We start from the raw sequence: 13,154 nt of genomic DNA, 5'->3' as shown, positions 1-13,154 counted from the left end.
CATGCCTGGCTAATTTTTTGTATTTTTTTAGTGGAGACGGGGTTTCACTGTTAGCCAGGAGAGTGTCCATCTCCTGACCTCGTGATCTGCCCGCCTCGGCCTCCCAAAGTGCTGGGATTACAGATGTGAGCAACCACGCCCAGCCTTTTTTTTTTTTTTTTTTTTTTTTTTTGAGATGGGAGTCTCGTTCTGTTGCCAGGCTGGAGTGCAGTGGCGCAATCTCAGCTCACCGCAACCTCTGACTCCCTGGTTCAAGCGATTTTCCCACTTCAGACTCCCAAGTACCCGGGATTACAGGCACATGCCACCACACCCAGCTATTTTTTTTTGTATCTTTTTAGTAGAGATGGGGTTTCACCATGTTGGCCAGGATGGTCTTGATCTCCTGACCTCGTGATCCACCCGTCTTGGCCTCCCAAAGTGCTGGGATTACAGGCGTGAGCCACTGTGCCCAGCCCACTGAACTTTTATAGAGTAGCATTTAAGAAGTATGATAATATGGCCGGGCGTGGTGGCTCACGCCTGTAATCCCAGCACTTTGGGAGGCTGAGGTGGGCAGATCACAAGGTCAGGAGATCGAGACCATCCTGGCCAACACAGTGAAACCCCATCTCTACTAAAAATACAAAAATTAGTTGAGCATGGTGGTGGCGCCTGTAATCCCAGCTACTCGGGAGGCTGAGGCAGGAGAACCGCTTGAACCTGGGAGACGGAGGTTGCAGTGAGGCAAGATGGCGCCACTGCACTCCAGCCTGGGCAACAGAGCGAGACTCTGTCTCAAAAAAAAAAAAAAAAAAGAGAAGAAGAAGTATGATAATACAACACAATGTAACTGGAGACAGTGTACAAATATTAGGGAAACACTGAAAGCCTCAGGTTTTATGAATAAGAATATGGTAGCGGCCGGGCGCGGTGGCTCAAGCCTGTAATCCCAGCACTTTGGGAGGCCGAGGCGGGTGGATCACGAGGTCAGGAGATCAAGACCATCCTGGCTAACATGGTAAAACCCCGTCTCTACTAAAAGTACAAAAAAAACTAGCCGGGCGTGGTGGCGGGCGCCTGTGATCCCAGCTACTTGGAGGCTGAGGCAGGAGAATGGCATGAACCTGGGAGGCAGAGTTTGCAGTGAGCCAAGATCACGCCACTGCACTCCAGCCTGGGCGATACAGCGAGACTCCGTCTCAAAAAAAAAAAAAAGAATATGGTAGCATATGTGTCTTGAAATTGTTTATCAAATTTGTGCTGTTTTTGCCCGAAGAATTTGTATTTAGTTGCATAACATAAGGTTGGCTGTGGGGATATTAGAACTTTTCCTTTCCTTCAAAAAGTTGCATTTGTGTTTTTGTTTTGATATTTCATTTTTTAAAGTGTTTTGTGATATTTAGAATGTTAAATTTGTATATACTACAATTTAACTTTTGGTTCAGCTCCACTGAGAACTTAGGAAGAAGTAACTGGGATGACAAAAGTGAGATCTGGGCTAGTTGAGTGAGCTTTTAAAGTTTGAGAGACAGAAGAGCTAGCAGAGACAAGGGTAGAAATTATGACTTGCTGGAAAAGTATATATTTGTTCCTGCTTCAGAGTGAGGAGGGAGGGGAAATGTTCAGAACGTAACAGAAAGGTGGGTGTTTGGTTTGTTGTCCCAACTGCTATCCAAATCATGCAAAGATAGGGCTTTATAAAGTCCTACCAAGGGAACTGCCTAGATGATGCCGGTAGGTCCATGTGGCTGAGGGGATGGTACAGAGGTGAGATGAGAGTAGAGGGATATAAAATGGGAGGGGTAAGGAACAAATCTTGTATGCAGCTTGAGAGGGATTAAAACTTTTCCAATCAGTAAGACAGAACCGTTGAAATAGGAAGATAGACAATTGAACTTACATTATTTTGCTGTGTTGGAGGTACACCTGGCCCTCCATATCCGTGGGTTCTGTATTGGTGAATTTAACCTGTGTATTGAAAATATTCAGGGAAAAGACCAGGTGCAGTGCAGTGGCGCATGCCTCGTAATCCCAACACTTTGGGAGGCCAAGGTGGGCAGATCACCTGAGGTCAGGAGTTCAGGACCAGCCTGGCCAACATGGCAAAACCCTGTCTCTACTAAACATACAAAATTAGCTGGGTGTGTTGGCAGACACCTGTAATCCCAGCTACCTGGGAGGCTGAGGCAGGAGAATTGCTTGAACCTGGGAGACAGAGGTTGCAGTGATCAGAGATGGTACCACTGCACTCCAGCAAAAAGAAACAAAATATTCAGGGAAAAAGAAAACATTGTTGCATCTCTACCGAACACTTACAGACTTTTCTGTTTGTTATTATTTTCTACAGTATAACAACTGTTTACATTGTATTAGGTACAGTGTAATAGTATTTACATTGTATTAGATGCTATAAGTAATCTAGAGATGATTTAAAGTATAGATTGTTTGCAAATACTGTACCATTTTGTATGAAGAACTTGAACATTCTCAAATTTTGGTATTTGGGTGGTAATGGAACCAATGCCCCATGGATACCGGAGGGATGACATATTATATATCAAAGGGGGCCAAGAGGTGTGAGATACAGTAATTCATGTAAGAGATGTTGAGGGCTTGAGCTAAGACGGTGGCAGTGGACATAGGAAAGGCTGGATAGGAGTGGTATTAACTAGAAGGAACTATAGGCCTCTTTGGTTAACTGATGGGATGTTCACTTGGGGGAGTAAGAAGTCTAAGAATGTTTCTCAAATTTGAGTAATGTATGAAGCTCTTTGGAAAAACGTCCCTGGTCCTGTGTAACTTAAATTACCATATATGCCCCGATAAAAGGCAGACTCCAAATGAAAGGCAATTGTTTTTCTCTAATTTCCCAAAAGGGTGTTTGTTTTTTCAATTTTTAAAATTGTATTAACATATACATAACAAAATTTATCATTTTAACCTTTTTTTGAGACTGAGTTTCGCTCTTGTTGCCCAGGCTGGAGTGCAATGGAGTGACCTCAGCTCACTGCAACCTTTGCCTCCTGGGTTCAAGCGCTTCTCCTCCCTCAGCCTCCCTAGTAGCTAGAATTACAGGTGCCCACCACACCCGGCTAATTTTTGTATTTTTTAGTAGAGACGGGGTTTTACCATGTTGGCCAGACTGGTCTCAAACTCCTGACCTCAAGCGATCTGCCCACATCAGCCTCCTAAAGTGCTAGGATTACAGCTGCGAGCTACCGTGCTTGGCCCATTTTAACCATTTTTAAGGGTACAGTTCAGTGGTATTAAATACATTAATAATGTGTAACCATTACCAACGACCCTCTCTATAACTCTTTGTCTTGTAAAACTAAAACTGTATACCCATTAAACAATAACTCCCTATTCCTCATTCTACCTTCCTCCAGCCCCTGGCAACCATCATTCTACTTTCTTTTTTTTTTTTTGAGACGGAGTCTCGCTCTGTCACCCAGGCTGGAGTGCAGTGGCCGGATCTCAGCTCACTGCAAGCTCCGCCTCCCGGGTTCACGCCATTCTCCTGCCTCAGCCTCCCGAGTAGCTGGGACTACAGGCGCCTGCCACCTCGCCCGGCTAAGTTTTTGTATTTTTAGTAGAGACGGGGTTTCACTGTGTTACCCAGGATGGTCTCGATCTGACCTCGTGATCCGCCTGTCTCGGCCTCCCTAAGTGCTGGGATTACAGGCTTGAGCCACCGTGCCCGGCCATCATTCTACTTTCTGACTGTGATTTTTAGTGCTCTAAATATCTCACATAAGTGGAATCATACGGCATTTGTATTTTTGTGACTGGCTTATTTCACTTAGCATAATGTCCTCAAGGTTCATTCATGTCAGAATTTCTTTCCTTTTTAAGGCTCTATGATATTCCATTGTATGAATATACTACTTTAGTTTATCCATTCATGTGTTGGTGGGTACTTGGGTGGCTTCCATGTTTTACCTACTGTGAATAATGCTGTTATGAAAATGGGCATGTAAATACCTTTTTGAGACCCTGCTTTCAGTTCTCTGGGTATATCGCCAGAAGTGAAATTACTGGATCATATGGTAATTCTGTTGTTAGTTTTTTGAGGAATCACCATAGTTTTCCACCCTAGTTGTACCATTTTATATTCCCATCAAGAGTGCATAGTGGTTCCAGTTTCTCCACATCCTCACCCACACTTGTTATTTTTTGTTTTTTACTAGTAGCCTTTTTAATGGGTATAACCTGGTACTAAAAAAACAGTTGACTGTCAACTATGTGCGTTTTTAGAGATTTAAGTGAAATGATCAGGTGCTTTCTTGGGTAATTTTTATTGATTTAACATTATTACACACATTGTATATTCATGCTTTTTTTTTTTTTTTTTTTTTTTTTTTTTGAGATGAAGTCTCGTTCTGTCACCCAAACTGAAGTGCAGTGGTGTGATCTCAGCTTGCTGTAACCTCCGCCTGTTGGATTCAAGAGATTTTCCTGCCTCAGCCTCCCTAGTAGCTGAGATTTCAGATGCCTGCCACCATGCCTGGCTGATTTTTGTATTTCTAGTAGAAGACGGGGTTTCACCCTGTTGGCCAGGCTGGTCTGGAACTCCTGAGCTCAAATGATGCGCCTGCCTCAACCTCCCAATGTGCCAGGTTTACAGGCACGAGCCACTGCACCTGGCTGCCTTTTTTCAGTCATATTTTATGAAATGAGTTTATTCAGTTGTTTTCATTTGCACCTTAAAATATATCTTTATCAGTTTTCAGAAAAGGCTATAGCTACTCCATGTCATCTGCTAGTTTATTTGTTTTTGAGATGAAATCTTACTCTTGTGCCCCAGGCTGGAGTGCAGCGGCTCACTGCAACCTCTGCTCCCAGGCTAAGTGATTCTCCTGCCTCAGCCTCCCGAGTAGCTGGAATTACAAGCGCCTGCCACCACGTCTGGCTAATTTTTGCATTTTTAGTAGAGAAGGGGTTTCACCATGTTGGTCAGGCTGGTCTTGAACTCCTGACCTCAGCTAATCTGCCTGCCTCGGCCTCCCAAAGTGCTGGGATTACAGGTGTGTGCCACTGTGCTCGGCCATCCGCTAGTTTTTTGAAGCATGTTATTTTCACTTCTTTTTAAATCTATCTTAAATCCATTAATCCAGCGTATCCATTTGCTATTTATTTCCACAATGTAACCATACTGCTTTATAAATTAATTTTAAAACATAAGTATATGCACAAAGTACAAAATTAAATTGTTATGAAAGGGTTGCCAGTGGTTTTGACTAAGGCCTGCTCCCTCTTTCTCTAGTGTATAGCTAATGAGTTAAAGTACTATGAGATATCACTAAGTTTATCAGACACTGATCACATGCAAGCAAGCCTGATGCCAGGTGCTGGGAGATACCGAGGCAAGAAAACCAGTTCCTCTGTTCAAGAACTGTCTATTCTTTTAGGGGAGCCAGAAAATAAACCAGCATTTACTAGTAGTATATCCATGGATATAATAGAACGTTATCTCGGGGATGGGAATGGGCAGGTAGGCTAGTATACAAATGAACAAAGTAACATTTCTGTTGATTTCAGCATGCATGAACTAGATGAGGGGATGATGGGGAGGATAAGGGCATTCCAAGCAGGTAATGAATTTGACTATAGTAAACTATGTAGGATGAGGAAGAAGAAAGGCAAAGCCAGAGAAATAAGCTGAGGCCTGATCCAACAAAGGGCTTTCCAGATCATAAAGACTTGAATTTATGCTGCAGGCATCAGAAGAAAGCCGTTAAGGGATTTTTTTTGTTTTTGTTTTTGTTTTTGTTTTTTTGAAACGAGGTCTCGCTCTCTTGACCAAGCTGGAGTGAAGTGGTACAATCTCAGGTTCAAGTGATTCTCCTGCCTCAGCCTCCTGAGTAGCTGGGATTGCAAATGTGTGCCAACACACCTGGCTAATTTTTGTATTTTTGGTAGAGACAGGGTTTCACCATGTTGGTCAGGCTGGTCTCGAACTCCTAACCTCCTAACTGCCTACTTTGGCCTCCAAAAGTGCTGGGATTACAGGTGTGAGCCACCATGCCTGGTCGCCATTAAGGGATTTTAAACAGGAGGATGATACAATGAGACTTATATTTTGGAACACACCCTCTGCAGCAAGGTGGAAGATGGAATAATGATCAGTTAGGAGCCTGTTGAAGTAATTGAGGTAAGTATTAAGGATTTGCCTTAGAGACAGTAGTAGTACAGAAGAGAAAACAAATGAGAGACAGTAAGAGTAGAGTTAGCACTTCCATTTCTTGCAGTAAGGATAATGTAGAGTGATAACATGAATAACCCTGCTGCTGAGAAAAACAGTGCTGAAGAATGTATGTATTCAAAAAAATTTTTAAGGCCTAGTGTGGTGATTCACTCCTGTAATCCCTGCACTTTGGGAGGCCGAGGCGGGCGGATCACCTGATGGGCAGATCACCTGAGGTCAGGAGGTCAAGACCAGCCTGGCCAACATGGTGAAACCTTGTCTCTACTAAAAATACAAAAATTAGCCCGGCGTGGTGGCAGGCACCTGTAATCTCAGCCACTTGGGAGGCTGAGACAGGATTGTTACAGTCACATTTCCCATGTGGTCTTGAAAAACTTCCGAGTCAGAAATGTGTTTGAAGTGATCTCTGCTGGTGCCCGTGGGTGCCTTGAAAAGTCTGTCAAATCCTATCCTCTTAGGATGAAATGTGCCTTCAACCCAAGCTTCAGAATTCTGCAGGTTAAAATGTCAAGGCACATGACATCACAGTTAAAAAACACAAATCAGACAAAAACTGTGGCATAGTGAGCAAGATCCAGCAGAAACATGAGATAGTGACCTATAGAAACTGTAGAAATTTTATATTTTCCCTTAGTGATTCCAATAAGTTTGGTTAATATGCTTGAAGAAATGAAAGATTGAAATAGGAGTATGAATTAAGGATCTCCAAAACATGATCAAGCAGATGAGGAAGTAAACAAAAACAGAACTTCCAGTTATAAAAAATTAGCTGAAATCAAAAGCTCAGTGAGCAAGGGAAGAAACAGATTGGCACAGCTAAAGGGAAAATGTGTGAACTCGAAATAGCATTGAAGAGATTAGCCACAATGCACACAGAGAGCTAAAGAGACAATACGCATGTGAAAGAAAGGTTGAGACATAAAGGTTAGAGTGAAGAGTTGTAACGTACATCTAATTGGAGTTACAGAGGAAATAAGTGTGAATGGAGGGTGAGGCAGCGATCAAATAGAAATTGCTGCGACTTTTTCAGAATTGATAAAAGACAATCTTCAAGTGGTAAAAGTCCACTGAATCCCAGAGAGGATAAATAAAATCAGCCCTGACAAATCAGAGTGAAATTGCAGAAGGCTAAAGACAGAGGGTCTTAAAAGCAACTAGAAACAACAGATTGCTATAAAAACATTTTTCTGTAGTCTGGCAACTGATTTCCCAGCAGCAACAACAGAAGCCAGAGGACATTGGAATGCTGTCTTCAATATTCTGAGAGAAAATAGCTGTCAGCTTTGAAGTGGAATACCCAGTAAAACTGTCAGGAATGGCAGCGAAATAAAGACATTTTCAGGCAAAAACTTAAGAGCATTTACCATCAAGAGAAGGAGATTCTAAGGGACGTAATTCAGATAGAAGAAAAATCATCCCAAATGGAAAGCTTGAGGTGCTTTTTCGTGGCCCTAAAATGTTCAATTTACATTCTATCATTAGACATTTTTGTTGTTTCCAACTTTTCAATATAAACTGAAGCTATGCTGGACATGTGTATGAACATGTTTATGCATATAGTATTTTATGTAGATTTTATTTTATTTTGACTAGAAGCCGAAATTACTGAGTCAAAAAAGGAATGAGTATTTTTGTTTCTGGAATACATGTTGTAAAATTGTTTTCTTAAAGGACCTTACCAATTTACATTTCGTTTAGCAGAGTCCGTTAGCTTTACTTTATTTACAAATGAGTTAGTTTGTAATAGGGACATTTTTAAATGATGAAGATTGACATTTCTTACCAGATTTTGACTTAGTTATGTCTTAGACAAAAAAATGTTCCTTCTCACTTGTTTGTCATTGGTATTAAAGATGCCTTTTTTTTTTTTTTTTTTGAGACAGAGTCTCGCTTTGTTGCCCACGCTGGAGTGCAGTGGCATGACCTTGGCTCACTGCAAGCTCTGCCTCCTGGGTTCAAGCGATTCTCCTACCTCAGCCTCCCGAGTAACTGGGATTACAGGTGCATACCACCATGCTTGGCACATTTTTGTTTTTAGTAGAGACGGGGCTTCACCATGTTAGTTGGGCTGGTCTCCAACTCCTGACCTCGTGATCCAGCCGCCTCGGCCTCCCAAGGTGTTGGGATTATAGGTGTGAGCCACTGTGCCCAGCCTGACGCTTTCTTTTTAACAGAAACAGAAATGCTAACTGAAATGTATTCTTTCTAACAAAGCATTTCTAACTTTCTAGAACGTAGTCTTTCATTTTTCTTTATCTTTTTTCAGCTTATTCTCAAATATATACTTTGGTCATTTAAAATAAATGGCCAAAAAAAAAAAAAAAACCCAGAAGTGGCCAAAAAATGCTTTAATATTTAGTTTTTGTTTTATTATGAAGGATGATTACTCTTTAATGCTTCTACATTCTTTTCTAGCTCTGTGTATTTCACTTCAAGAATGTGTGCATTTTTTTTCTAGCTCGGTGTATTTCACAAGAAATTCATTCTAAAAGGGAAAATACTTTTGATTTACTTGGGAATTCTAATACGAGCTGAAAAAAGAGGCTGTCTTTTTTTTTTTTTTTTTAACGTTTTTCCTGTCTTTTTACTGTTTCAGGTGCAAGTGAAAGTGTAGGAAAACATATGCTTGAAGCGTGCAACAATAATCTGGAAATGGCAGTCACTATGTTTTTGGATGGTGGAGGAATCGCTGAAGAGCCCAGTACCAGTTCAGCAAGTGTCTCTGCTGTCAGACCACACACAGAGTACGAATCTAATGTGTATTGTCAGGAGCTATCCATTGCCTACATTAAGTAGTTGCGTTTTTATCAAAGCTAGGTCAATTCTCTGGTTTTGAAATAAATGAAAGGCTGAAAGCCTCTGAAAAAGTATGAAGTGGAAATTTTTGTAGTAACATACGTTCGATTCTTTAGATACTGTCTTGCCTTATTGAATCCTCAAAGGAACCATGTAGGCTCTGTGAAGTCGGGGAGGTGGGGTTGGTGGGAGTGTGTGGTGCTGCTCTGCTGGGATTGGCCCGTGGCCAGCAGGGCCTGTGTGCCTCATGGCAGCAACAAATAAACAAACAGAAACCTTATTGGATGGCATTATCAACATTTTACCAATAAGGAAGCAGAGGCATAGCCATTTCCCCAAGCTACACAGCATTAAGTAGCAGTAAAGCTCAGATTTCCCAATTATAGATTTTTCTACATTCACAGAAATGTTTTGAGTTGCCATGAAAAATGTTTGAAACTAGGCTGGGCATGGTGGCTCACAGTTATAATCTCGGCACTTTGGGAGGCCGAGGCAGGCTGATCATGAGGTCAGGAGTTCGAGACCAGCGTGACCAACATGGTGAAACCGTGTCTCTACTAAAAAAAAATACAAAAATTAGCCAGGCGTGGTGGCGGGTGCCTGTAATCCCAACTACTCGGGAGGCTGAGGCACAAGAATTGCTTCAGCTCAGGAGGCAGAGGTTGCAGTGACCAGAGATCATGCCGCTACACTCCAGCCTGGGTGACAGAGCAAGACTCTGTCTCAAAAAAAAAATAAATAAATAAATAAAAATAATATCGTGTAGAGTTTTTTCTGTTAATGTTGGCCATGTATTTCACTCCCAATATAGCTCAGACTTTTAACAGAAATCAGTATGAGAACCTAATACTTAAAAAAAAAAGTCCAGGTGTGGTAGTTCATGCCTGTAATTCTAGTACTTTGGGAGGCCAAGGCAGGAGGATGGCTTGAGCCCAAGAGTTTGAGACCAGCTTGGGCAATATAGCAAAAACCTGTCTCTACAAAAAATAGAAAAATTAGCCGGGTGTGGTGGTGCGCAGCTGTAGTCCCAGCTACTTGGGAGGCTGAGGTGGGAGGATCACATGAGCCTGGGAGGTTGAGGTTGCAGTGAGCCATGATTGTGCCACTGCACTCCAACCTGGTTGACACAGAGTGACCCCCTGTCTCAAAAAAAAAAAAAAAAAAAAAAAAAAAAAAAAAAAAAAAAAAAAAAAAAAAAAAAGATTAAAAACAAAATGGCAAATATTCATAGTTGATTTGGGAGAGCATATTTATCCTCATTGTATAAAACATGTTTTCTCAATTGTGTTGAAAAATAGTTTTGGTAAATGAATATCTTTTCCTAATGAATTCCCATATATATATTTTGGCTTAGATAGTTTGTATTGCTAGTTGATCAACATTCGATAATGGCTCCTAATTCCTAAAGTATGATTTTCTTTATTCACTTTTTTCTATTCCATCCTTCCATTCTTGGTAGCTGACAATCTTGGTACAGATACCCTCAGATAATGTGGTAATCAAGTCTTTTCATGTAAGGACAACTGTACTGCTTAATCCACCCCTCTAATTGATGCATTTATTCAGATTAAAGTTTGTTTATAGAACAATTCAGTTGTCTGAGATTGAGACAATTGTGTGTGTGTGTGTGTGTGTGTGTGTGTGTATATATATATATATGCTGTAAAGCGAGGTATAACAATAATGGAAGGTTTTGTTTAGGTAGAAGTTTTCTTTCTTTCTTTTTTTTTTGTTTTTTGAGACAGAGTCTCTATCGCTAGGCTGGAGTGCAGTGTGGTGATCTCGGCTCACTGCAACTTCCACCTCCTAGGTTCCAGTGATTCTCCTGCCTCAGCCTCCTAAGTAGCTGGGACTACCGGCACACACCACCGTGCCTGGCTAATTTTTGTATTTTTAGTAGAGACGGGGTTGCACCATGTTGACCAGGATGGTCCCGATCTCCTGACCTCGTGATCTGCCCATCTCGGCCTCCCAAGGTGCTGGGTTTACAGGCATGAGCCACTGTGTGCGGCCAGTTTTCTTTTTTTTTTTTTTTTTCAGGCTGGAGTGCAGTGGTGCAATCTCGGCTCACTGCAAGCTCCGCTTCCCAGGTTCACACCGTTCTCCTGCCTCAGCCTCCGGAGCAGCTGGGACTACAGGCGCCGCCACCGCACCCGGCTAATTTTTTGTATTTTTTTTTTTAGTAGAGACCGGGTTTCAGCATGTTAGCCAAGATGGTCTTGATCTCCTGACCTCGTGATCCACCGGCCTCGGCCTCCCAAAGTGCTGGGATTACAGGCGTGAGCCGCCGCGCCCAGCCAATGGCCAGTTTTCTTTTCTTTTTTTTTTTTTTGAGACGGAGTCTCGCTCTGCCGCCCAGGCTGGAGTGCAGTGGCGCGATCTCGGCTCACTGCAAGCTCCGCCTCCCTGGTTCCCGCCATTCTCCTGCCTCAGCCTCCCGAGTAGCTGGGACCACAGGCACCGCCACCTCGCCCGGCTAATTTTCTTGTATTTTTAGTAGAGACGGGGTTTCACTGTGTTAGCCAGGATGGTCTCGATCTCCTGACCTCGTGATCCGCCCGTCTCGGCCTCCCAAAGTGCTGGGATTACAGGCTTGAGCCACCGCGCCCGGCCGGCCAGTTTTCTTAAGATAATTAGCTCTTTTTTAAAAAACACAGTCTTCCTCTGTCACTCAGGCTGGAATGTAGGGGTGTGATCTCTGCTCACTGCTCTCAATTCACTGCAACCTCTGCCTCCCAGGTTCAAGCAACCTCAGCTCCTCAAGTAGCTGGGACTATAGGCACATGCCACCACACTTGGCTGATTTTTGTATTTTTTGAAAGATGGGGTTTTGCCTTGTTGCCCAGGCTGGTCTTGAACTCCTGAGCTCAAGCAATCCACCTGCCTTGGCCTCTCAAAATGCTAGGATTGCAGGTGTGAGCCACCATGGCTGGCCGGCCTGTTTCCTTTTGATGAAAGGATTGACAGAGCTTCCTCTTATAGATGTATTGTCTGTTTCTTCAGATGATTGACATTTTGTGTGTGAGCACCAGGAAAGAGTACTTAACATAATTTTGAATTATCCTTTAGTCACGTGGTTTGTTGGAAATTTCTTTAACTGGTTGTTCTTTGATTACAGGATGTTATTGTTGACAAATGAGTATTCCTACTTCGTTTCATAAAGGATGTTTTGGAGTTCCAACGCTTAAATATCAAAAACAAGGTCTTTAGTTGTTACTATTCAGAACACCTGAATGAAAACCATTAGGGCTAACATAAGTTTATATGGAATTTACATGCTTATATAATACTTATTATAAGCAGGAAGATAATGAAAATTAGGAAGTTACTATTTGCTGTGAACATTAATCAGCAAAGTTCAATACTTGAGTTACAACTATAAAACTATTTCTTTTTCTTTTTCTTTTTTTTAGAGATGGAGTCTTGCTATGTTGCCAAGGTTGGTCTCGAACTCCTGGGCTCAAGTGAGCCTCCCGCCTCCTCTCCCAAAGCACTGAGATTACAGGCATGAGCCACCATGCCCAACCTAAAATAAAGTGTTCTTTAAAGGCACACATCATTTTTACAGTGTATCTGAATGAGTTTTTTGTTACTGGAAGAGATGGATTATCAGTAAACCCTGTGAATGTAAACTTTGAAGAAAATAGGCTTTTAAAAGATGAGTAATTACTTTTTTTGTTCTGTATATTAGGATCTTTTTAGTAAATAATCCAAGATCATACCTGTTAGCCTCTTTCATAATTAGCATGAAATTCACTGCCTTTTAAAGTTTATTTTAATATGTCCTTATGATTTAATTATTCTTTGATGTAGTAGTAATGTGATATTGCTTCTATTAAGCCTATATTTTTCTATTCATTTCTGCCTGATTTTTTTGGGGAAAATTTTTTTCTTTTTTTCTGACAGAATTTAAGGTAGGAAACTTGAGAGGGAAAGGGAAATTGTTTTTATTTCTAAACCATTTGAGCTATATATTCCAGGTACTCATTTCCACTTGAGCTTTATGTGGAAACCATCTAAAACTCACTTATCAGCTGGATGCAGTAGCTCACGCCTGTAATCCTAGCACTTTGGGAGGCTGAGGTGGGTGGACTGCCTGAGCTCAGGAGTTCAAGACTGGCCTGGCCAACATGGCGCAACCCTGTCACTACTAAAAATACGAAAAAAA

At 41.9% G+C, this 13,154-nt stretch overlaps 1 protein-coding gene across 2 annotated transcripts in view; it reads left to right on the top strand.

Annotated features, from left to right (window-relative positions):
- UBXN7 (UBX domain protein 7) overlaps positions 1-13,154 on the top strand; it is an 86,734-nt gene that overhangs the window by 17,927 nt on the left and 55,653 nt on the right. For both annotated transcript variants that reach the window (XM_050779179.1, XM_050779180.1), the window contains exon 2: positions 8,787-8,934. In XM_050779179.1, coding sequence (XP_050635136.1) covers positions 8,787-8,934 — 148 coding nt within the window. The remainder of the gene's footprint in view (positions 1-8,786; positions 8,935-13,154) is intronic.

This window comes from Macaca thibetana, chromosome 2 (genome assembly GCF_024542745.1).
Source record: "Macaca thibetana thibetana isolate TM-01 chromosome 2, ASM2454274v1, whole genome shotgun sequence".
NCBI lineage: Eukaryota > Metazoa > Chordata > Mammalia > Primates > Cercopithecidae > Macaca > Macaca thibetana.
This window is presented reverse-complemented; position numbering and strand designations above follow the sequence as displayed.